Source organism: Bos grunniens, chromosome 8 (genome assembly GCF_055505025.1).
Source record: "Bos grunniens cultivar Pamir isolate PY7600 chromosome 8, Bosgru_T2T1.0, whole genome shotgun sequence".
NCBI classification, from domain to species: Eukaryota; Metazoa; Chordata; class Mammalia; order Artiodactyla; family Bovidae; genus Bos; species Bos grunniens.
In genome coordinates, this window is record NC_141172.1 from 84,107,207 (window position 1) to 84,132,428 (window position 25,222).

Consider the following 25,222-nt stretch of genomic DNA (forward strand, 5'->3'; position numbering starts at 1 on the left):
TTCGGTGAACAAGTCTTGCACTTTATTTTCCAAAGTAGTTTTTATACCGTAAGTTATGCATAGAGGATGATGGGGGAAGGGGTAGAGTCATGCAGTAAGCCAGGCTTTCTTCCTGCAAACTTATCATATGCAAAAGCTTTGGTGATTTGCATCATCTTCTGGCCAAGAGGCCTGTTAACATTTTAAGACCCTTTCTTCAGAAAACTTATTTTTCTCTAAAGGTGATTAGTCAGGCGCCACCCTCCAAAAGCATTAGATAAAGTTGCATTCCTACAGAGCAAAGGTGTGGTGGGCTATAACAAGAAAAAGAATTAACTCAAGGGTCCAAGGTTACAAACATTAAAGCTACTACTTATACCAATTATATTAATCAATACACTACCAGGGACACAGCAGGTAAGGGATATGGAGACTTAGCAGCAAACATTGGCCCAACAAGTGAAAAACCCTTCACCAATACAATTTCTAATCAATCTTTTAACTGCTCAAAGGAATCTGTATTTAGACAGTTTAGAACATCTCATGCCTCTCACAGTTGGGAGGCTCTAAACAATCACATGTGGCCGGAAAAACCTATTCAGGCAGGCTAGAGGACTTCCAAAGGAGTTTGTAAGTTGAAACACTATCACACCCAGGAACTTTATTAACTGGAGCTGTAAGTTAACTCTTTTTTCAGAGAGAGGTAGTGGGGGACAGCCCCTCATGAAGTCAGAGGTGTAGGTGAGAGCACAAAGCAGAAAGTAGGCAGACTCTGGTTTTGGGGGTAGATGCTCGAGAATTTCCAGAGGGACTCCTGAGGCTCGATCTCGCCTTTGCGTATGCCGAGCCTCCTTCCTCATGACCTTTGCCATGGGTGGAGCTCCTCACGCTGGCTCCCGGCATCGAGGTCCATCCAGTCACTGGTGTCCTTATAAAAAGAGGGAGAGAACACACAGAGACGTGATGGTGGGGGCAGACTGCAGTGGTGCACCTACAGGCCAAGGCACACCAAGGATTCATCTGTTGTTTTAAGCTTCCTGATTTGTGGTACTTCCTTGTAGTAGCCCCAGGACACTGATACACAGAGTCTATTAGCAGGCAACTGAGGTCTGGAGTTAGAGTTAGACAAGGCTGTGGTCCTAGTGTGATTAGATTCACTAGTTTTCTGTGAGTATGGTTTCAGTGTGTCTGCCCTCTGATGCCCTCTTGCAACACCTACCATCTTACTTACCATGGGGTTATCTCTTCACGGCTGCTCCAGCAAAGCGCAGCCAATGCTCCTTATCTTGGATGAGGGGGTCTTTGCAGCCAAAGATGGAGAAGCTCTATCAGTCAGTCGCTCAGTCGTGTCCAAAGCTCTATACAGTAAACAAAAACAAGACCAGGAGCTGACTGTGGCTGAGATCATGAACTCCTTATTGCCAAATTCAGACTTAAATGGAAGAAAGTAGGGAAAACCACTAGACCATTCAGGTATGACCTAAATCAAATCCCTTATGATTATACAGTGGGAGTGAGAAGTAGATTTAAGGGACTAGATCTGATAGAGTGCCCGATGAACTATGGACGGAGGTTCGTGATATTGCACAGGAGACAGGGATCAAGACCATCCCCATGGAAAAGAAATGAAAAAAAGCTAAATGGCTGTCTGGGGAGGCCTTACAAATAGCTGTGAAAAGAAGAGAAGCGAAAAGCAAAGGAGAAAAGGAAAGATATAAGCATCTGAATGCAGAGTTCCAAAGAAAAGCAAGAAGAGATAAGAAAGCCTTCCTCAGCGATCAATGCAAAGAAATAGAGGAAAACAACAGAATAGGAAAGACTGGAGATCCCAACCAGTAATGCTGAAGAAGCTGAAGTTGAACGGTTCTATGAAGACCTACAAGACCTTTCAGAACTAACACCCAAAAAAGATGTCCTTTTCATTATAGGGGACTGGAATGCAAAAGTAGGAAGTCAACAAACACCTGGAGTAATAAGCAAATTTGGCCTTAGAATACGGAATGAAGCAGGGAAAAGACTAATACAGTTTTGCCAAGAAAATGCACTGATCATAACAAACACCCTCTTCCAACAACACAAGAGAAGACTCTACACATGGACATCACCAGATGGTCAACACCAAAATCAGACTGATTATATTCTTTGCAGCCAAAGATGGAGAAGCTCTATACAGTCAGCAAAAACAAGACCAGGAGCCGACTGTGGCTCAGATCATGAACTCCTTATTGCCAAATTCAGACTTAAATTGAAGAAAGTAGGGAAAACCACTAGACCATACAGGTATGACCTAAATCAAATCCCTTATGATTATACAGTGGGAGTGAGAAATAGATTTAAGGGACTAGATCTGATAGAGTGCCTGATGAACTATGGAATGAGGTTCGTGACATTGTACAGGAGACAGGGATCAAGACCATCCCCATGGAAAAGAAATGCAAAAAAGCAAAATGGCTGTCTGGGGAGGCCTTACAAATACCTGTGAAAAGAAGAGAAGCGAAAAGCAAAGGAGAAAAGGAAAGATATTCCCATCTGAATGCAGAGTTCCAAAGAATAGCAAGAAGAGATAAGAAAGCCTTCCTCAGCGATCAGTGCAAAGAAATAGAGGAAGACAACAGAATGGGAAAGACTAGAGATCTCTTCAAGAAAATTAGAGATACCAAGGGAACATTTCATGCAAAGATAGGCACAATAAAGGACAGAAATGGTATGGACCTAACAGAAGCAGAAGATATTAATAACAGATGGCAAGAATACAAGAAATGTACAAAAAAGATCTGCATGACCCAGATAATCATGATGGTGTGATCACTGACCTAGAGCCAGATATCCTGGAATGTGAAGTCAAGTGGGCCTTAGAAAGCATCACTATGAACAAAGCTAGTGGAGGTGATGGAATTCCAGTTGAGCTATTCCAAATCCTGAAAGATGATGCTGTGAAAGTGCTGCACTCAATATGCCAGTAAATTTGGAAAACTCAGCAGTGACCACAGGACTGGAAAAGGTCAGTTTTCATTCCAATCCCAAAGAAAGGCAATGCCAAAGAATGCTCAAACTACCGCACAATTGCACTCATTTCACACACTAGTAAAGTAATTCTCAAAATTCTCCAAGCCAGGCTTCAGCAATATGTGAACTGTGAACTTCCTGATGTTCAAGCTGGTTTTAGAAAAGGCAGAGGAACCAGAGATCAAATTGCCAATATCCTCTGGATCATGGGAAAAGCAAGAGAGTTCCAGAAAAACATCTATTTCTGCTTTATTGACTATGCCAAAGCCTTGGACTGTGTGCATCACAATAAACTGTGGGAAATTCTGAAAGAGATGGGAATACCAGACCACCTGACCTGCCTCTTGAGAAATTTGTATGCAGGTCAGGAAGCAACAGTTAGAACTGGACATGGAACAACAGACTGGTTCCAAATACGAAAAGGAGTACGTCAAGGCTGTATATTGTCACCCTGCTTATTTAACTTATATGCAGAGTACATCATGAGAAACTTTGGCCTGGAAGAAGCACAAGGTGGAATCAAGATTGCCGGGAGAAATATCAATAACCTCAGATATGCAGATGACACCACCGTTATGGCAGGAAGTGAAGAGGAACTAAAAAGCTTCTTGATGAAGGTGAAAGAAGAGAGTGAAAAAGTTGGCTTAAAACTCAGCATTCAGAAAACGAAGATATGGCATCTGGTCCCATCACTTCATGGGAAATAAAAGGGGAAACAGTGGAAACAGTGTCAGACTTTATTTCTGGGGGCTCCAAAATCACTGCAGATGGTGATTGCAGCCGTGAAATTAAAAGACACTTACTCCTTAGAAGAAAAGTTGTGACCAACCTAGATAGCATATTAAAAAGCAGAGACATTACTTTGCCAACAAAGGTTCGTCTAGTCAAGGCTATGGTTTTTCCTGTGGTCATGTATGGATGTGAGAGTTGAACTGTGAAGAAGGCTGAGCGCGGAAGAATTGATGCTTTTGCACTGTGGTGTTGGAGAAGACTCTTGAGAGTCCCTTGGACTGCAAGGAGATCCAACCAGTCCATTCTGAAGGAGATCAGCCCTGGGATTTCTTTGGAAGGAATGATGCTAAAGCTGAAACTCCAGTACTTTGGCCACCTCATGCGAAGAGTTGACTCATTGGAAAAGACTCTGATGCTGGGAGGGATTGGGGGCAGGAGGAGAAGGGGACGACAGAGGATGAGATGGCTGGATGGCATCACTGACTCGATGGACGTGAGTCTGAGTGAACTCCAGGAGTTGGTGATGGACAGGGAGGCCTGGTGTGCTGCAATTCATGGGGTCGCAAAGAGTAGGACATGACTGAGCGACTGATCTGAACTGAGGTCTGGAGCAACTGAAGCCTGGCTGCAGGGGAAGCCTGTGTGCCAGTCACCCCATTCCTCCCTGCAGAGACCCCCAGGACAACGTTGGGGTTTTTAGATCTCCCACAGTGAGATGAGATGAAGTGCTCGCAATGGGAACGTGTGAGCCATCTCAGTACAATGTTAGGGAGGGCCTGAGTAGGGTTTGGACTCATGTGAGGCAATCTTGATAAGGGTTCAAGGAGGCAGAGCTGGGTTGGATGCTGTTAGGAAGTGGGACTTGTTCTATGCTTGAGTATCAATACATTTTATTGGAAAGTGTGAGGAATGAAGGGAAGCAAAAGCTGTGGCTGGTAACAAAGCAGCGGTCACTTATATCACCAGGATGGGGATGGTTAGTTATGTCTCTATCCTGGTGATATATGGTGTTGCCTGTCTCACAGAGTGACCTTGTCTCATGTTGATGTTCTGTGACAGTTTCTGTTCATCAGGACAGCCCCAGCTTTCTCATAGTGCAGAACCATTGCCTCGGAGCTAACCTGCCCATGGGGCTGGGGGCTGGGGGCTGGCAGCACACTGCATCATGCAGGGCCACACAAGGAAGCACCATTGTTGCTCAGGAAGCAGAGGGAGAGGGGGACCTGTGGCGAGAACCTTTACCATGGTTTCTACAGGAACCACTCTGCAAATAAATACTTCAGTAGGCTCTCCAAGCAGAGAAGGCAATGGCACCTCACTCCAGTACTCTTGCCTGGAAAATCCCATGGCTGGAGGAGCCTGGTAGGCTGCAGTCCATGGGGTCGCGAAGAGTCGGACATGACTGAGCGACTTCACTTTCACTTTTCACTTTCATGCATTGGAGAAGGAAATGGCAACCCACTCCAGTGTTCTTGCCTAGAGAATCCCAGGGATGGGGGAGCCTAGTGGACTGCCGTCTATGGGGTTGCACAGAGTTGGACACGACTGAAGCGACTTAGCAGCAGCAGCAGCTACAGGAAGGAATGAGTGAGCAGGCTTTACTCCGGGCCCTGGAAACCGAAGAGATCACAGAAGCTGGCAGCATGGGGCACAGAGTCAGGTAGGAGCAGGTATTTAACAACTGGATTGAATAAAATAGGGAGTCAAGGAAGAGCTGGGCAGGGACCTTTTAACTAATCACACTGTGAGTCCGGTTTTGAGAGGTGGTGGCCATCAACAAGGCAAGGCAGGACCTGTGCACCCCCCAGTCCTCTGAAGGCTGAAGGAGCATGTTCTCCACCGAGGATCACCATGTTCTGTCCACATGTTGTCTCTGCACAGGGGCCCCAGTGAGCACAGAGATACAAAGACATTTAGCCCGTGCACTACCCTCGGGGATCTTGGCCTTCACCAAACAGGCTGGCCTCAGCCTCCCCTGACCCTCCTTGAGCCTCTCAGAGGAGCTGAAAACAAGGCAGTTTCCAGGAGGACTGAGGCCATGAGGGGACAGGGGAGAAACGTGTATAGCAATATGCATGATTCACATGAGCTTGGACCCACCTGGGCTGAGCTGGGCCTTGACGGGAAGGAAGACTGGAGGGCACCATCACTGGGACTCCACAAGTGGGTATGTGAGAGATGACCTTGTCTCTGGTTATGGTCTCTGCCCACCTGCCCTCAGATAGCATCTTTACAGCCCAAGGCCAGATGAATAAAGTGTACATTCCCCTGAACTGTTCAGAAAATGTGGACAAACATCAAAAACGTAGACATTACTCATATTTCCTATCAGCACTTAACGCCATGTTCTCCAGCCCTCCTGTGTCTGCATCTCCTTGTGCATGTTTTATCAGAACTCAGATTACACCTACGCTTAGGGTCTGAGTTTGATCCTAGGTCTCTAATATGGAGTGGCCTGCTACTGTGCAGGTGTCCATCAGATACCCAAGAGAAGTCTGGCCTACTGCTTGTGCTCCCACGGTGGCCCTCAGATTTGCTGAAGGTGAGGTCTGTCTCCTCCCCTTGAACCTGAGTTCCATGGCAGCTTGATAAACAGAATACAATGGAAGTGACATTCCAGGCTAAGGCATGGATAAACACGCAGTTTCCTGTCTTCAGGAATGCTTGCTCCTAGAAGACAGCGCCATGTCATAAGGAAGCTCAAGCAGCCTGTGGAGAGGTGATCATGCCCTGGGATGAGCCCTCTCTAGTGGAGTCTCACTGTGGAGCAGAGCCAAGGTGCTGAGCCCTGCCTGGACTGCAGATTTATGAGCAGAAATGACTGTTGCTGTAATAAACAGTATCTGTTATAAACACTATCTGTGGTTATGCAGTCACAGGTTCCCAGAACCCTGGTCCATCAAGTGACTCTACCTGACACAGCTCTTTGTCCAGGGATGAACACATGGTCCAGCCCACCTCTGGGATGAGGTGTTGGGATGCTGAAAGAGTTGCTCCCCTGCTCTGGGATTCTTAGCCTGAAGGGCTTCCCTCAAAACTTTGAAACTGCCAACAGCTTTCTCTTCTGGGTTGATATTGGGTTTCTATTCCTTGAAGATGACTAATGCAGCTACTTAGCAAATGTATGACTCACAGGCCTGAGCCTCAGTTTCTCACTTGTAAAATGGGGACAGCAAAGCGCTCATGATGATTACCGGAAAATCAGTAATCATCAGACTGAATGATAGAAAAGCAGCTGTCAGCACAGGGAGTGAGGAGGTGAGTAGGTATGCAGGCTGCAGGGCTCAGAACAGCCCCTTCCTGCTCTCGGCTGTCCCAACCTTCCTCTACTGGCCCTGATGGGGCTCGCATCCTGAGCACACTTGGTCTTGCAATGTACAACTTGTCCTTCCTTTGGCCCATCTCAGGGAAACTGAGAGGCAGAGAGAACCAGAAAGTCAGGCCCCAGAGGCTGGGCCTTGGGGGTGAGCTCTGTTGCTATGGCGGATCCTTCCCCCAGGCCTCAGATTCCCCATCTGTGAAATGGGAGCCCTCCAAGCACTTGTTCCACGCAGGTCTCTCCAATGTGTTCATTTGGATGGCCTTGGCCAGCCTTCCAGACCTTATGAAAGACCACTCCGTAGGAGGCCCAGGAAGTGCCTTCCCACAAGGTGTGTGCCAGGCCACAAGCCTGGGCCTCAGTGCCCCTGAGCCACAGCCTCAGTAGATGTGGCTTGGGAGAGGTGGGGAGGAGACAGGAGCCCAGAGACAGGGCAGAGCTTACCCAAAGTCGACCAGCAGGGTACAGAAGTAGTTAAAATGCCCTGTGAGGGGATGATGAGGGCCAAGAGGTCACAGGGGCTGTGTTAGGCAGGGGGAAGCAGGCAGGGAGCATGGGGAGACAGGCTCTCATACCTCTCCTGTCACTGGGGACTCGGGCTCCTGCCATGCTGGCTGTGCAGGTATATGGTCTCAAAGAAGCTTAACTGGCTCAAAACCACCAACCCTCTGGATTACCCTAGACTCACCAACGCACATTTTACCCCAGGCTTACCTAGGAAAAACTTCTGTCTGTGAAAACATCCCCCTTCCCCGTGGCAGAGCACACCCAAACCCTGTGAGTGAGCCCTCAGACCACAGTAATGCGGCATCATTCGAGCAGGCAAATGGCCACAGGTGGGATCATTCTACCTCCCTGAGTCCAGCTTCCCCATCTGTAAATGAGGGGCCAGTCCATATCTTTTCTGACAGGTAGAATTCAGAACTGTCCAGTGACTGTGTGTAATCATTTACATGTGTTCCACCTTTAAAATCTTTATTAGTCTCCTGTTTTCTGAAAAGAAATAGATTCATGCCTATTGCAAAAAAAATCAGAAAACACAGAGAAGCGTCAAGAGGCAGGAGAAAATGAGCCACAATCTGGCCACCCAGAGGTGAAGGAGGAGCCCCCAAAGCAACCCATCAGGCTTTGTCCCTCCTGGGCACCCTGTGTCCTGGCTCCCAAGTGGGCCTGGCATTCAGGAGGGGCTGGTCCTCTCTTTTCTATGACTCCGTCATCTGCTTTTGCCCCCCCAGGAAAGCACAGAGCCCATAGGCCTGCTTCCTCCCAGCTGCCTTGCTACATATCTCCAAGCCATCACTGTGAACCTGTGGGTGGTGGCTCAGATGTCACCGGGGGTAACTCACCTTTCTCCCTCCTGAAAGTCAAGGAATGCCTCACTTGTGCAGACTCAGGGCCAGGGAAGACAACCCAGCAGTCAGAGCCCTGATGGGAAGTGGGCTCCGGGCAGGCATTCCCTACAGAAAAGGACCAGCTCTGGCCTGCCTTTGGAGCAGCCAGAGGACTAGTGTGTGTGGAGGATGACAAACAGCCTGGCAGAAAATATTTTGGGGAGAATTCTTCTCTCCCCAGGTACCCAGCTCATTGGAGCTACAAGTTTAGATTACTTTTTAAAATAATTGCTCTTAATTTAAAAATGTAATTTTTTAAAAGAGGCAAAGCCCATGAGTGCTTAGTCACTTTGCTCATTTAGGTCTGACTCTCTGCAGCCCCATGGACTATACCCCGCTAGGTTCCTCTGTGCATAGGATTTTCCAGGCAAGAATACTGGAGTAGGTTGCCAATTCCTACTTCAGGGGATCTCCCTGACCCAGGGATAGAACCCACATCTCTCATGTCTCCTGCATTGGCAGGCGGGTTCTTTACCACAAGTGCCACCTGGGAAGCCCTTAAGCCCATGAGACCACCCAAGGCAGCTGGGAGGAGGCAGGCCCTGACTCTTACTTTGGGATGGAATTTTCTAGCCTTGGTCCATTATGAGAAGTTTTTAAGATAAAAATCTTATTTTTATACTGAGAAAAAAAATGAATATTTAAAGAAAAACAAAAAGCATTTTACATTTCCAAGGTTATTATACAAACACACACAAAATGACCACCCCCTGGGGTACCATGGCCTATGGATGCTGTGTCAGGGGAATCAGGTTAAGGTAGGCTCTCTGGGACAGGCAACACTCCAGCTAAGTCTTGAGGGAAGGAGATGCCCAGACAAGATCTTCAGCATCCCCTCAAAATCTCTGGTAGCATGTGTGTAAGCCCATTTTACAGAGCAGAATATTGAGACCCAGAGCTTCCAGAACCCTCCCCTTTCACCAGTCTCCCTGGTTCCTTCCTGCCAGTTCATTTATTCAACAAGTGTTTGTCTGGGCATACTCTGTGCTCCCAGATGCCAATGAAGATGGGGAAGAGGTAATGGGGTGGGGGCTGGATCCCCAAATGCAGAGAGGCCAAGGCTTGGGTCAGCTTCTTAAGAGCCTCTGCTGGCTTTTTCTTGCCTCTTTGCCAGCTGCCCACATGCTGCCTTCAGCAGGGGAGCCATATGTCTTGTCTGCTTCATAGAACTTGGGGTCATGCAGCACGGAACAGCTTTGTCTGGGAAGGGCATCAGGGAGGGCTCCCTTAAGGAGGTGGCTAAGGCCTGAGGGCCTGGGGACACCAGCCTGGCATAGCACAAGCACTGTTCCCCATCTGGGCCAGGTCTTGGAGAGGTGGGGGGAAGGTAGGGTTGGCCTAGCTTTCAGACGATGGTCTATCCCTGATCATGTCACAGTTTCCCTTCCCTTGGGAGGGTGGCAGGATCTTTTCTATCCCTTAGATTAGACTTTCAAGGCTCAGGCATTGGGTGCCTGTCAGAACTATGATCCCTGACATGAATGGGGCAGGGGGTGAGGTGGTGGCCCAAGCAGTCTGAGTCTGTGGTGAGCTACTGCCTCAGTTTCCCTCCCTACCCATGGTAGGTGTTGCTGGTGTTCCAGGAGCATGCCTTTCCAAGAAGCCCCAGAAAAGATGGATGGGGTCTAGACTGAGTTCATATTGGCCGAGAACCCACTGTCTCCCACTGCTCCTGAAGATGTCTTTGACACAAGTGGGTGTTCTGAGGCATAACAAGATGGATGGTTTCTTGTACAGAAGTCTCAGGCCACTCCCAGTTCCTTAACAGGACAAATGGAGGCCAGCACCACATGCTTGAATACCCAGAACATGTAAGTGTGCCACAGATGGCCAAGAAAACATGTTGTCTCACTCCTGACATGTTATAGGCTGTTACAGGTTGAACTATGTCCTTGTCAAAATTCAAGTGATTGAGACTTAACCCTGAGCACCTCAGAACATGACCTTATTTTGAAATATGGTCTTTATAGAAGCAATCAAGTTAAAACAAGGTCATTAGGGTGGCCCTATTCCAATAGAACTGGGACCCCTATAAAAAGGGGAAATTTGGACACAGAGACAGACACGCACAAAGGGACAGAACAACTGTGTAAAAACTGGAATGATGCTGCCACAGCCAAGGAATTATCTGAAGAGAAATGCAGGAGAGGCGTGGAAAAGACCACTTCTAGTGCCTTCACGGGGAGCACAGCCCTGCCAGCACCTTCACCTCAGACTTCTGGCCTCCAGAACCCTGAGATTACACACTTCTGGAGTCCTAAGCTCCCCAGTCAGTGGGACCTTGTTACAGCAGCCCTGGGAAGCATATACATTCTAAACAACCAGGCCCTGGCCCAGCCTGTGGTAGTGCAGGCAGCCCGCAGGCAGCTCCTACCAGCTCTATCCTTTGATTTCAAGGGCCACACCAGACCTCCCCTTCCAACCCTGCTAATGCATCTTCAGACAGCTGTCCTGGGTACAGTGTTGTGCACAAAACATCAGAGCCAACGAGAAGGCCACAAGACCCCAGAGGTGGGCATGGGGCCATCTGTAGGGAATTCTGGGGTCCCCTGTCCCTGAGGGCTTCCCTTTGGGGCTCAAAGGAAGACACGACTTGTGGTTCAGTTGGTAAAGAATCTGCCTGCAATGCAGGAGACCTGGGGTCGATCCCTGGGTTGGGAAGGTCACCTGGAGAAGGGAAAGGTTATGCACTCCAGTATTCTGGCCTGGAGAATACCATGGAGTGTATAGTCATGGGCTTGCAAAGAGTCAGACATGACTGAGCCACTGTCATATGTCCCTGAGTGTGGTCTGGAGGCGGCAGATCACAGTGGGCCCTGCAGATGCCCCTGGATTCTCAGTGTGACAGATGGGACGAACATGCTTGGTTCATATCAAGGGAAATGAAGAAAGTCATTATGTGTGACCCACAGGTCTAAATATTATGGGGAGAAACAACTCTGACTCAGGAAAGAGGAGGGCCCTTATATATTACACTGAACATGAGTGTCTACTAGACTAAGAAAGCAAAGGCAGGGAGGGGCTGGCCTGCTGGGACCCTGCCCTACTGTCCCACAAGATACCAATCTCTTTGCTGCTACCTGCCAGGCACCACAGAGCCAGTTCTGTCCACCTGGGCCATCTCAGAGACTTCCAGGGGTGGCCACACTGAACTTCTGGTTGTACCTGGAGCTTCCAAAGAATTAAAATCGCAACGCCTTTGCGTCAGCTGTTCTGTCTTATGGTGGTTCTCTGGATTTATCTTGGTATTTCAGTTCAGGTCAGTTTAGTTCAGTCGCTCAGTCGTGTCCGACTCTTTGCGACCCCATGAGTCGCAGCACGCCAGGCCTCCCTGTACATCATCAACTCCCGGAGTTCACTCAGACTCACGTCCATCGAGTCAGTGATGCCATCCAGCCATCTCATCCTCTGTCGTCCCCTTCTCTTCCTGCCCCTAATCCCTCCCAGCATCAGAGTCTTTTCCAATGAGTCAACTCTTCGCATGAGGTGGCCAGAGTACTGGAGTTTCAGCTTTAGCATCATTCCTTCCAAAGAACACCCAGGGCTGATTTCCTTCAGAATGGACTGGTTGGATTTCCTTGCAGTCCAAGGGACTCTCAAGAGTCTTCTCCAACACCACAGTGCAAAAGCATCAATTCTTCGGTGTTCAGCTTTCTTCACAGTCCAACTTTCACATCCATACATGACCACTAGAAAAACCATAGCCTTGACTAGACGGACCTTTGTTGGCAAAGTAATGTCTCTGCTTTTCAATATGCTATCTAGGTTGGTCATAACTTTTCTTCCAAGGAGTGTCTTTTAATTTCATGTGGATCCCTGGGTCTGTCTTGGTTTGCACTCCTGGTCTAACGGTGGATCCTATGTCTGTTTTGCTCTCCATTGCTTAGTTCAGTGTTGGGTCCTGGATCTATCTGGGTCTAATGGAGGTCCCTGTGTCTACCTGGGTCTCCATTCCTCCATTCCTGGGGCATTCCTGGATATGTCTTAGCCTGCACTCCTAATCTAATGGGGGATCCCTGTATTTGTCTGTATTTGTGGATCCCTGTATTTGTCTGGTGGAGAAGAAAAAGGCAGCCCACTCCAGGATTATTGCCTGGAGAATCCTATGGGTGGAGGGGCCTGGTGGGCTGCTGTCCATAGAGTCACACAGAGTTGGACATGACTGAGGCAACTTAGCATGCATGCATGCATTGGAGAAGGAAATGGCAACCCACTCCAGGATTATTGCCTGGAGAATCCCAGGGACAGAGGATCCTGGTGGGCTGCCATCTATGGGGCTGCACGGAGTCGGACACGACTGAAGTGACTTAGCAGCAGCAGCAGCAGCAGCAGTATTTGTCTGGTGTTTGTATTTGTCTCCACTACTTAGTAATAGAGGATTCCAAGGTCTAAAGGTGGACCCCTGAATCTACCATGGTCTCCACTACCTAGTCTAATGGAAGATCCCTGTGTCTATCATTGTCTGTACTGCTACCCTAATATTGGATCCATGTGAAAAGAAGAGAAGCGAAAAGCAAAGGAGAAAAGGAAAGATATTCCCATCTGAATGCAGAGTTCCAAAGAATAGCAAGGAGAGATAAAAAAGCCTTCCTCAGCGATCAATGCAAAGAAATAGAGGAAGACAACAGAATGGGAAAGACTAGAGATCTCTTCAAGAAAATTAGAGATACCAAGGGAACATTTCATGCAAAGATGGGCTTGATAAAGGACAGAAATGGTATGGACCTAACAGAAGCAGAAGATATTAAGAAGAGGTGGCAAGGATACACAGAAGAACTGTACACAAAAGATCTTCACGACCAAGATAATCACGATGGTGTGATCACTCACCTAGAGCCAGATATCCTGAAACGTGAAGTCAAGTGGGCCTTAGAAAGCATCACTACGAACAAAGCTAGTGGAGGTGATGGAATTCCAGTTGAGCTATTTCAAATCCTGAAAGATGATGCTGTGAAAGTGCTGCACTCAATATGCCAGCAAATTTGGAAAACTCAACAAGCAGTGGCCACAGGACTGGAAAAGGTCAGTTTTCATTCCAATCCCTAAGAAAGGCAATGCCAAAGAATGCTCGAACTACCACACAATTGCACTCATCTCACATACTAGTAAAGTAATGCTGAAAATTCTCCAAGCTAGGCTTCAGCAATACGTGAACCGCGAACTTCCAGATGTTCAAGTTGGTTTTAGAAAAGGCAGAGGAACCAGAGATCAAATAGCCAACATCTGCTGGATCATCGAAAAAGCCAAAGAGTTCCAGAAAAACATCTATTTCTGCTTTATTGACTATGCCAAAGCCTTTGACTGTGTGGATCACAATAAACTGTGGAAAATTCTGAAAGAGATGGGAATACCAGACCACCTGACCTGCCTCTTGAGAAACCTGTATGCAGGTGAGCAAGCAACAGTTAGAACTGGACATGGAACATAGACTGGTTCCAAATAGGAAAAGGAGTACGTCAAGGCTGTATATTGTCACCCTGCTTATTTAACTTTTATGCAGAGTACATCATGAGAAACTCTGGACTGGAAGAAACACAAGGTGGAATCAAGATTGCGGGGAGAAATATCAATAACCTCAGATATGCAGATGACACCACCCTTATGGCAGAAAGTGAAGAACTAAAAAGCCTCTTGATGAAAGTGAAGGAGAGTGAAAAAGTTGGCTTAAAGCTCAACATTCAGAAAACGAAGATCATGGCATCTGGTCCCATCACTTCATGGCAAATAGATGGGGAAACAGTGGAAACAGTGTCAGACTTTATTTCTGGGGGCTCCAAAATCACTGCAGATGGTGATTGCAGCCATGAAATTAAAAGACGCTTACTCCTTGGAAGGAAAGTTATGACCAACCTAGATAGCATATTGAAAAGCAGAGACATTACTTTGCCAACAAAGGTCCATCTAGTCAAGGCTATGGTTTTTCTAGTGGTCATGTATGGATGTGAGAGTTGGACTGTGAAGAAAGCTGAGCGCCAAAGAATTGATGCTTTTGAACTGTGGCGTTGGAGAAGACTCTCGAGAGTCTCTTGGACTGCAAGGAGATCCAACCAGTACATTCTAAAGGAGATCAGTCCTGGGTGTTCTTTGGAAGGACTGATGCTAAAGCTGAAACTCCAATACTTTGGCCACCTCATGTGAAGAGTTGACTCATTGGAAAAGACTCTGATGCTGGGAGGGATTAGGGGCAGGAAGAGAAGGGGACGACAGAGGATGAGATGGTTGGATGGCATCACCGACTCGATGGACATGAGTTTGAGTAAACTCCAGGAGGTGGTGATGGGCAGGGAGGCCTGGCCTGCTTCGATTCATGGGGTCGCAAAGAGTCGGACACGACTGAGCGACTGCATTGAACTGCATTCCTAGTCTAAAGGATGGATCTGTATGTCTATTTTGATCACTGCTACGTAGTCTGCTGCTGCTGCTGCTAAGTCACTTCAGTCGTGTCCGACTCTGTGCGACCCCATAGACGGCAGCCCACCAGGCTCCGCCGTCCCTGGGATTCTCCAGGCAAGAACACTGGAGTGGGTTGCCATTTCCTTCTCCAATGCATGAAAGTGAAAAGTGACGGTGAAGTCGCTCAGTCGTGTCTGACTCTTCGTGACCCCATGGACTACAGCCTACCAGTCTCCTCCGTCCATGTAGTCTAATGTTGGATAAACTTAGTGATCCACCATTAAACTAGGAGTGTGGACCAAGACAGACCCAGAATCTTCCACACACCTTCCCCTAGCTCTGCAGGACGGGTCACCAGGAGTTGCCTTGGGAAGACCCCGCTGAGGACTCGGTAATCTTAGTGCTTCCTCAGCATTTCCTGGGCCTGGGCAGGGTGCTGCGCCTGGGCTGGGCGGGGTCCTACAGAAAGGAAGGGGCGGGCCGCAGCTCTGAGCCTAGCTAGGGGCCCCCTCTAAGGGGGCTGGGTAGGAGGAGTCAGGAGCCGGCAGGCGCCCCCAGTGTGGTGTGTAAGCCTAGGGCCAGACCCTGGAGGTCTGAATCTTGCCCCGGCGACCCGGGGTCCTCACTGAAGAAGTACCACATGGACACCCACCACAGATGGCCTGACCCAGTGACACAGATGGGGTTCACATGTGCTACTCACCGAGAACACCTGGTCTGGGGAGGACCCTGGCGGTCGGAGGGGCAGGGACTGAGAGCAACGCCTGCGCAACGCCCTGGAGCGAGACTTTCCGCTCCGCGACTTTCGCCCCCTCGGGGCCGAGGGCTCCTGCGAGGTCGGCCCCGCCCTCTGCCCTGCGAGGGCGCGTCCTGGCCGCCCCGCCCACGCTGGCCCCTGCGCGGCAGTCCGGCCAAGCGCCGCGGAGGGCGCGGGGATGCGCGGGGCGGCGGCGACCCTCCGCCGCAGGGCGAGGCCCGGGGGGCGCAAGGGGAACGCCATGCCCACCCCCGGGAACGGCACAGGTAAGCGCCTCGGGTGAGGTTCTGCGCCCATTAAACAGACGGGAAAAGTGAGGGGCTGCGTGCACAGCCTTGGGCGGGAGCGGGGGGCGGTGGGTTGCACTCTGCCGCTGGGAGGTGCACACCCGGCGGTTAACACCCTCCGGCCCTCCCCGCCGCCCAGCGGGCGCCCCAGCGGAGCTGAAGCCGGGCAGCGAGTGCCCAGAAGCTAGGCGGCTGCGTTTAGCCGCGCACCAGCCCAGGTGTGCGCCCTTTCCCAGTGGGGGCAGCCTCGGGGTGATGTGGGGGATGGCTGCGCGACGGACGTGGGGAAACCAAAACCGGCCTTACCTCGGGGAGATGCTCCTGTTCCTCGGCTAGCTCCTCAGCCCCACTTTACAGGTGCGGGGAAACTGAGCTTGAGAGAGGAGAACGACAGCTGGGCCTGGTGTGTGGCTCCGGGGTCTCCGGCAGGCTGACTGTTATCGTAAATGTTTGATTTCTGGATTGTTCTGTAGGAGATTCGTCTTTCGCCCGCCTTCGGTGTGGGGAAAGCGTCCGAAGCCCGGGGTTCGAATGTCCGCTTTACGCCATGAATGCGTCTGAAATTTAATCCTTTTAGAAACACAGATAAACCCAGACGTTGAGCCCCAGATGTTCCTGGAGGCTCACTTGAGGGCACACAGTCCGCTCCCCCTTAAGCCTGAGGGTGTGTGCACACCGTGCCCCATGCCAGGCGCTGAATTGTACGGGTGGAAGCCGGGCCTGGAGGAGCAGCCTGGCACAGGACACACCCCATTGGGCATGCAGCCAGTCAAGCTTAAAACAGTGACACCTGCCACCTTGGGAGGAATGACGGCTCTGTCTCAGATGGGAAAACAGGCCCAGAGAAGTCAGTCTCTGAGCAGAGACTGTGTGGCTTGGTGGTGTGAAAGCCAAGACCTGAGACCTGCCCCTGGCCTGGTGGGGTAGGTTTTTCTTTAACTCCCTCTGGCAGCCTGATGCCCCGTCCCGAATTTAGTGTTTCAGTGTGTGTGAAGAGAGGATAATGTGTGTGCGAGTTGTGCAGCACCGCCTGGGGAGGTGAGTGTCCACTGTGAGGCACAGGGACTTGCCCAAGATCAGCCAAGGAGAGCGAGGGGGAGACCCTGGCTACATACAAAAGACTGTTTTCAGAGAACTGTCCTGGGAGAAAAGGGGTCTCAGAGTCCAGTTCTTGCCCTCTATCTAGCCTGCCAGGCCTGGCCCCAGCCCTGCTACCCTGGGGGTCCCAGCCTGTGAATCTTTCCCAGGAATTTGGGGGTGGAGCCCCCCCAACTTGGGGTACATCTGGTCTCACTATCTGTGTGCCTCAGTTTCTCCATATGCTAAGTGGTAGGCCCACTGTTGTCCGGACTCCTCCACATGCTCTGTGGGCGTCCCCTTGGCTTCACTCTGCAGGCCAGCCCCACAGCCACCATGGGCCCGTTTCACGAAAAGACCAAAACCTGGAGGGAGTGGGTGGGCGTTGGTCTCTAAACAGGGCCTCTGTGCCCCTGAGGCCTGGCTCTGGTCTCCCATCAGGGTACAGACAGAGCTGCTGGATGAAAGAGGCTCTCTGGAGCTCAGTGTTCTCCCCTGAGAGATTCAGAGTGGAGGGAATGGGGGCACGGGGCTTGTGCTCTTACTGGGTTGGAATTAACCTGGTCATGTGCTGGAGGAGGATGTACATTTCTCACGTGTGAGCTGACCTGCTGTCAGCAGACTGCCTGGGAGACCCAGGTCTGGACTGGAGTCAAGGACCAGAACTGCAGTAGTTTTGAACCCTGTGCCTGCTTCAGTACACTCAGCCAGGGCGTGGGCCTCCTGCATGTGGCTGTCCCCGATGCTGGGGTCTTGTGGGTGGGAGTGGGGGGAGGTTGACTCTCCATAGAGTACCTGTGCACCGGTACCCGTCACCCATTTTGATTTCTCTTTGAGAAATCCCTCCTGTGGGTTCCTCTTTCCACTTGAGGATACTGAGACTCAGAACAAGGAAGTGACTTTCCATTCCCACAGTGACCCAGGCCCACAGTGGGCGAGTCCAGGAGCCTGCTTCCCCCATCTCCCCATTGTCCCTGTTGTCCGCAGCCATGGCCAGCATAAAAGGTTAACTTATTTACCTCCCAGCGGATGAGGTCAGGGTTTGAGGGCTGTGTTGGCTCCAGGAAGGAGGATAAGAGGGATGGTCCCATGTCCAAGGTTCCAGATAAAAGATTAACAAGCAAGGATTGTTCTTATCCCCACTGGCCAGGCAGGCTGGGGGAGGCTTGGGCTGGAAGGACAGGGTGTGCAGGCCAGGCCATACACCCACTGTGTGTTAGAGGGTGGGAGAGAGCATTGCCTGGCGCTGGGGAGTGAGTCGGGGGAGTTGGATGCACACCGGATGGGCAGATCTGCCTCTCCACTGTCCAGTGAGTTTATAGGGTTTGCTTTTGTTTTGTATCTTGCGTGCATCAAATCCATTCCTTTTGTTTTTTTCTGTTGTTTTTCCTCTCCTTTGAGATTTATTTGTACATAGAGAAAAAAAGATGAGTTCATAAAGGGTGCGGGGAAAAAAATGCACCAAAGATTGAGGGGTGCAGGGGTCCAGCCAGAGGAGGGCTGGGGGAATGCAGCATCCAGTGTGTGAGTCGGCCGCAAGTGGGCAGGGCCAGGCGCCAGGGCTGAGTGGGGCTGGAAGGGAAGGACAGCTGGGAGTTGGGGATGGGGTGGAGACCAGGTCTAGGAAGGTATACAGGGGCAGCTGGGTGTCGGTGAGGATTTTCAGCAGGGGATGGAGGCAGCGGGATTTGCCTCTTAAACACCATGTTGTAGGGAGGGACTGTTGGGGGGCCCAGCTAGAGCGTCTGGGGGTCTCCAGGCTGTGGAGGGTGTAGTGAGGAATGTGAGAAGAGGCTGGGTTTGCAGTGGTTAGGGGATGTCTCTGGAATGTCTCTGGAGCCAGCTGGTGGTTTCTTGGCATATCCTTAGAAGATGGGTAGACTGAAGCCCTCATCATCCTCTGACGCTGTGCCACCTTCCTGCCCCATCTGGCCTGTGTGTCACAAGTTGGGTAGAAAGGTCTTGTGGGGGGCACTGCCAGTGTGTACCTGGGGCCTTCAACAGGTTTGTGGACCTCAGTTTCCTCATCTGGAAAATGGGCCCAGCCCAAAGTGTTTGCCAGCCTTCCAGGCCCAGAGAAGGGATGCAGGACATTCTGTTGGAGTAAGGGGATGGCAGATATAGGTGTCTTGGCAGAGTGTCGTGGTCTTGGGGAAGACTTGGGTCTGAGTCTGGGGGTAGCAGGTGTAGGTATCCTGGATACTGTGGACTTGGGATGGGGCATAGAGTGAGGTATTAAGCCTCCTCCTGGGGGCATTCCTGAGCTCCCAGGCACAGGTTTAAAGTCTCCACCAGGTAGTCCCACTCTTCCTATCACTGACCTGAAGAGCAGGTCACCCTATTTTGCAGGTTGGGAAATTAAATCTGACCAAGTCTAGGACCTAAGCCTAGAGGTGGTGGAGCAGGGTCAGACCTGGTGGAGAGGGTCTGGGGCTGAGAGGGTGGTCCTAGCAGACCAGGCCCACTTGGCTTCTCTGCCTTTGCCTCTCTGCTTGATTGGTCTCTCAGATTACTGGAGTTGAGCTCCTTGCCTCTCAGGTAGGGGAAGGTTCCATGATGTACTCACTGCAGGGAGGGGCCTTGGGCAAGGCTCATCTTCCCCGTGCTCTTTCTTATCAGAGTTATTTCCTCAGACCTTTCATTTTCATTTTTAAAAGAGGACCTGTTTGAACAGTACACTTGTGCTTGAAGCAGGGGCTCCCCGCCTCTGATGGGCGTGAGACACCTGTATTGGCTGGCCACAAATGCAGAGTGTGAAGCCACAGGTCTGGGGAGAGAGGCCATGACTCCTTTTAAAGCCCCCACTCTGGGTCTCTCAGTGGCCCTCCTGCCCCCAGCTGCTCAACATGCATTGTAATGGGCAGTGGCATTTTCACTGGGCCTGGGCTGCGAATTCTCTTGAACCTTTCCCTTGAGTCTTCAGTTTGACACACACCCTGGAGGCATCCACACGTCAGGCCTGTTCCCTTTCTATGGCATCACCCCTCACCCTCCCACCTTGGTGAAATTCCAGGAGGCAGGACAGGCTTTGGGCCTCTTGTGGGGAGGGCTTACTTCTGTCATTGAAGCTATGTGAGCCCCTTGGGTGATGAAATAGCGGCAGTGCTTGTCTCAGGATTGGCATGTCACCATAGCGGAACCCAGCAGCTGTACAGGATGTGGCTGTTGACAGCCGGGCCCTTTTCCCCACGACAGTGGTGGTTTCCTTGCTGGGTTGGGGCTGCATGTCATCTCAGTCAGGCCCCGCCCAGTCTTGCCCACTGCAGCCTTTACGGGTGAGTTGAGGACTGAATTGGTAACCTGGTCACCCCGCAGGTTAAGTGTGGTTTATACCCAGATGTGTGTGTCTGTAGAACCAGCCTGCTGCCTCAGTGTCTGAAACTTTTTCTTCTGTCTGTGACTCCCCATGCCAGGGCCATCTGAGCTGATAGTGCAGGATGTGGATTGCGCTCTGGGTAGAGAGATGGGCAGCCACCCACCCTGGGGGATTTGAGGCAGTCAGATAAATTCAACAGTGATGCCTAAGGCTTTCTCCCCACATTAAAAAAAATTTTTAAACATACCACAGAGGAAAGAATTTATATCCACATATCCGCCAGCTCTATCCTACCCTTAACTTTTCACCAGGTCTGCTTCATCTCGTCTCTTGCCATCTCTTTGTCCCTCCCTCAGAGCATCTTATTTTTTTGATAAAGTTCTAGTTGCATCTTTAAAGGATAAAACACAAGTTTATCCCTTCCTCCTTTTATTCGCCAGGTGCTGGGAAGACAAGTGCCCACGAAGCTCCTACCCCTGCTGATCCCTTCCAAAGGGCCCTCCCTTCTCTGAGGGCCTCATGGGGCTGGGGAGAAAGAAGGTGCTTAGCCACAGAAGAATGGAGAAGTGGCAGCTCTAAATTGGGGAATGGGAAGTGTTGGTTTCCGGTGACCCTGGGGAAGGGGCCATGTGGCTGGCCTGTGGCTGCCCTGCCATGTCTGCCCAGTTCCAAAACCCCAGTCCACTTCCCTGGCTGGAAGGACAACACATGCCCAAGTCCACAGATCCTGAAAAAGAAAAGAGATTTCTCCTGGAGGAGTGCTGATCACAGCTTCCAGCTGTTAGGTTGTCTGTTCACTCATTTGTACATTCATTCGTTCATTCATTTCTCCTTCGGCACCTGTGGAAACACAGTGTGATGATTAATTAAGGGCCTATACTTTGGAATCAAGAGTACTACTGTACTACTCTGTACAGTACTGAGTACTCTGTAGTACTGAACCTCTGTACTACTGGGTACTGGGTGACCCAAGGCCAGTGAGGGTAATCGGGAAATGTCTGACTGGGGGCTCGAAGCCGGTGCTGTGTCCTCCTTGCCCTGCCTCCCTGGGACTCCCAGTTGGGCTGCTTACCCCTTCCTGCCTGCAAGCACCTGCCTGCCCTGCTGCGGGGAGGACTGCCTCTTAGGTCTTCCGGGCTGTGCCCTCTGCCCCACCCCTTTTCCCACAGCCTCACTAAGCTGGTGGGCTGGTGTTTTTGAACTAGACCAGCCAAAAGTAATAACTTAGATTTCAAATTCACACTTCTTTCATTGAGATAAATATTTCCCCTGAATTTTTCTAACAGGCTTTATTGAGGTATTATTCATGTGCCGTACGATTCGCACATTTGAATTATACACTTAAAGTGTACAACTTGATGGCTTTTAATCCATTCGGATATGTACAACTATCACCACAGTCAATTTTAGGACATTTTCATCACCCCAAAAGGAAGCCCTGCATACCTTAGACTTCACCTCCCAACTTCCCCTCTCCTTTGCCCCAGACAACCACTGATCTGCTTTCTGTCTCTGTAGATTTGCCTGTTGTAGACATTTCATATGAATGGAATTATACAATATGTGGGTTTTTTGTGACTGGCTAGTTTGGAAGGTTCATCCATGTTGTAGCACGTCAGTTCTTCAGATAATCTTCCATTGTAAGGGTGGACCCTGTTTTAGCTCACCGTTTACCAGTTGATGACCATTTAGGTGGGTTCTACTTTTGGGCTATTATGAATAATGCTGCTAATGAACATTTGTGTTCAAGTCTTTATGTAGATGTGTTTTCCTCTCCCTTGGGTATATTGCTGGGAGGAGCAGCGCTGCGTCATTTGGAAGTGAACTGTTAGAGAAACTGTCAAGTGGTGCCCCATTGACTCTCCCAGCTGCAGTTTGTGAGGGCTCCGGTTTTTTATGTTCTTGGTACACCTGCTATTTTTTTCGTGTGTCTTCTTCATGGTATACATGAAAAAGTACCTCCCTGTGGATTTGGTTTGCATTTCCCTGAAGCTAGTGATGTTGAGCATCTTTTCATGTGCTTGTTGGTGGCCACTGGTATATCTTTATAGAGAAATGTCTGTTCATATCTTTTGCCCATTTATAAATTAGGTTATCTTTTTAGAATTCAGTATAATAATTTATACACTCTAAATGCAATCCCTTTTCAGACAGATGCTTTTGTAAATATTTTCTCCTACTCTGAGGGTTGTCTTTTCACTTTCTTGGTAGTATCCTATAAAGCACAAATTTTTTCATTTTAGTGAAGTCCAATTTATCTATTTGTTTTGTTGTTTGTCTTTAGGTAATCATTGAGAAACCATTGCCATTGGAAAGTCAGGAAGATTTACCCTTATGTTTTCTTCTAAGAGTTTTTATGGTTTTTATCTGTTGTATTGAGATCTTTGATTCATTTTAAATTAATTTTTTATATGATATAAGGAGAGGTCCAACTTTCTCCTTTTGCATGTATATATTGTTTTCGTGGCACCAAATTGTTGAAAAACTATTCTCTTCCCGTTTAATTGTCTTGGCATCCATGTTGAAAATCAGCTGATTGTAAATAGGAGTTTATGTCTTGAGTTTAAACTCTTGCATTGGCCTGTGTGTCTGTCTGTATAGCAGTGTCCTCTGTTTTCATCACCATAGCTTTGTGATAAAATTTGAACTAAGGAAATATGAATCCTCCAACTTTGTTCTCCTTTTTCAAGATTGTTCTGTTTGTGCTACTCTAGGTCTTTTTGCCTTTCCTTATGAATTGTGGAACAGTTTGTCAGTTTCTGTGAAGGTAGCAGCTAGGACTCTGATAAGGGTTATGCTGAATTGGGGTTATGCTGAATAAGGGTTAAGCTGTTAAGTGAGCAGAGGAGCATTGCCATCTTAAACCATACTAAGTCTTCTGACCCCCTAGTATGTCATGTATTTCTATTTTTTTAGGTCTTATTTAATTTCTCTAAACATGCTTTGTAATTTTTTAGTCTCAGTTTTACCTGAACTTCTTTTGTTAAATTTTGTTCCTAAGTAGTTTATTCTTTTTGATGCTTTTGTAAATGGAATTGTTTTCCTAATTGCATTTTTAGTTTGCTCATTGCCACTGTACTGAAATACAATGGATTTTTGTGTGTTGATCTTGTATACTGTAATCCTAATGGACTCATTTATTAGTTCCTGTAGATTTTTTTAGCAGAAGGAAATGGCAACCCACTCCAGTGTTCTTGCCTGGAGAATCCCAGGGATGGGGAAGCCTGGTGGGCTGCCGTCTATGGGGGTGCATAGAGTCGGACACAACTGAAGCGACTTAGCAGCAGCAGCAGCAGCAGCAGCGGGGATTTTCTAGATATAGGATCATGCCATCTAATAGAGAAGCTTTGCTTCTTCCTTCCTAATGTGGATGCTATTTAATTTTCTTAATTAATTGCTGCTCACTAGTTTGGGACCATTTCCATTTTTTTCTTTGTAATGTAACCATTTTTTCTGTTGTGACTTTTGTCTTGCGTAAGTGCTGTTTATGTAAGAAAGATGCTCCCTTACATGTATGTTGCAAATGCCCACACTCCTTTGTTCTGCTGTTGATTCGGAATCTTAAGCTGTGTGTCAATCCTGTCTGTGGGTTCCCTCTCAATCTATGGGTGCTGGGCGGGTCAGCCACCTCTCTAAGCTTGGTTGCTCATGTTAAAATGATATAATGACTGTTGTTCTCTGCAGATAGTTGAGTGCCATATGAGGGCCAGAATTGGGGTCCTTCTTGACCAGATGTTTCTATCAGCTATTGTTAGTGTGACACCAACGGTGGACATCTCAGACAGGGAAGCCCAGATCCTCCCAGACGTGTGGTTTACATGACAGCCATGGCCTAGCACCCTTCCACCCCATCCCCCTCAGCATGTCATCCAGCCTTGCTGTGCTTCAGTTTCCCCATCTGTGAGGTGGGTGGTCTTCTCATATGGCTCAAATACAGTGAACCATCCATTAGATGTCCAGTGTTGTTTGTACTGTTCCAGTGGTCAGTCCCCACTCCCACAAGGACCCCCCAGCACAGACTCCTCCCTCCAGCCTTTTAGCCTGATGAGGCACCCGCCAGGTTCTTGGGAGGGTGGGGCTAGTGGGTGGACTAAATGCAGCTTGGCCAACCTCTCCCAAATGACGTCTCTGAGTGCTGCTGCCCCACACCAAGGGTCTTGGGCAGCCTTGGCCTCCTTGAGGGCAGAACGCAGGCCTGAGGCTGAAGCCTGGCTCTGTCACTGCCCTGTTAACACCCTCACCCTAAGTAGGGCAGGGCCAGCAGGTTCATGCAAGAGGTGGCTTGACCTTCTTGAGCCTCGATTTCCCTTCTGGACAGGGCTGGTTGTGTGCAGACATGTGAGGTGCTATCACGAGGCATATGAGTGCATGTTTGTGACCCCTCTGAGTGACAGCCATGGCCCTTTGGGCAGTCGCAGGCATGCTCTGTCCCCACAACCTGTATGACACAGTGTCCCATGCGTTTCACAGTGGACCCCCTGTGGGGCTGCTTCCACGTGGGTGTGGATTTTGGAGGACTCTCCAGCCTACTACATATGTCCTGGGTATGTATTTTGAAAACAGAACTCACAGAGTTTGCTGGTGAATTGGTTGTGGACTGAGAAAAGGAAGTCCAGGTAGGTTCTAAATGTGAGGGCTAGAGCAAGTAAAGGATAGAGGAACTGGTGGCTGACATCATAGTTAGAATAGGGGAGCCAAGTGATGAGCAGGTTGGCCAGGGCAGGAGCTTGACTGGGTGTGGCAGGCTGAGTGGGCTTTAGGACATCTATGCCTGGTGCCCAGCACACGGTCCTAGCTGGAGGCATCCAATGGAGGTCAGGTGCAGCGTTGTCTTAGGTTGGTGTGGAATAACAGGGTCCTCAGCCTGGGCAGTGCTAACCCCTGTCCCAGTCCCCACCCTTGCTCCCACCTAGCAAGGGAGTTGAACATGGATGTTGCCTCTGGTCAGTGTTGCCACAGACACAG

At 49.5% G+C, this 25,222-nt stretch overlaps 1 protein-coding gene and 1 long non-coding RNA gene across 5 annotated transcripts in view; one reads left to right on the top strand and one right to left on the bottom strand.

The window, feature by feature from the left end:
• Positions 1-16,776, bottom strand: LOC147367588 (uncharacterized). 2 transcript variants are annotated; one of them, XR_015169243.1, is made up of 3 exons: positions 16,171-16,776; positions 1,211-1,337; positions 1-907 (listed from the first exon to the last, which is right to left on the bottom strand). It is a non-coding gene; the product is annotated as an uncharacterized LOC147367588 (long non-coding RNA). The 2 variants fall into 2 exon arrangements; XR_015169242.1 differs by lacking the exon at positions 16,171-16,776 and adding an exon at positions 15,524-15,696.
• SUSD3 (sushi domain containing 3) overlaps positions 15,725-25,222 on the top strand; it is a 19,701-nt gene continuing 10,203 nt past the window's right edge. For 2 of the 3 annotated variants that reach the window (XM_086414441.1, XM_086414443.1), the window contains exon 1: positions 15,725-15,843. In XM_086414441.1, coding sequence (XP_086270567.1) covers positions 15,756-15,843 — 88 coding nt within the window. In that variant the 5' untranslated portion in view covers positions 15,725-15,755. Of the gene's footprint in view, positions 15,844-16,635; positions 16,903-25,222 lie in introns of those variants that run through there. The other variant, XM_086414442.1, reaches the window with a different exon arrangement.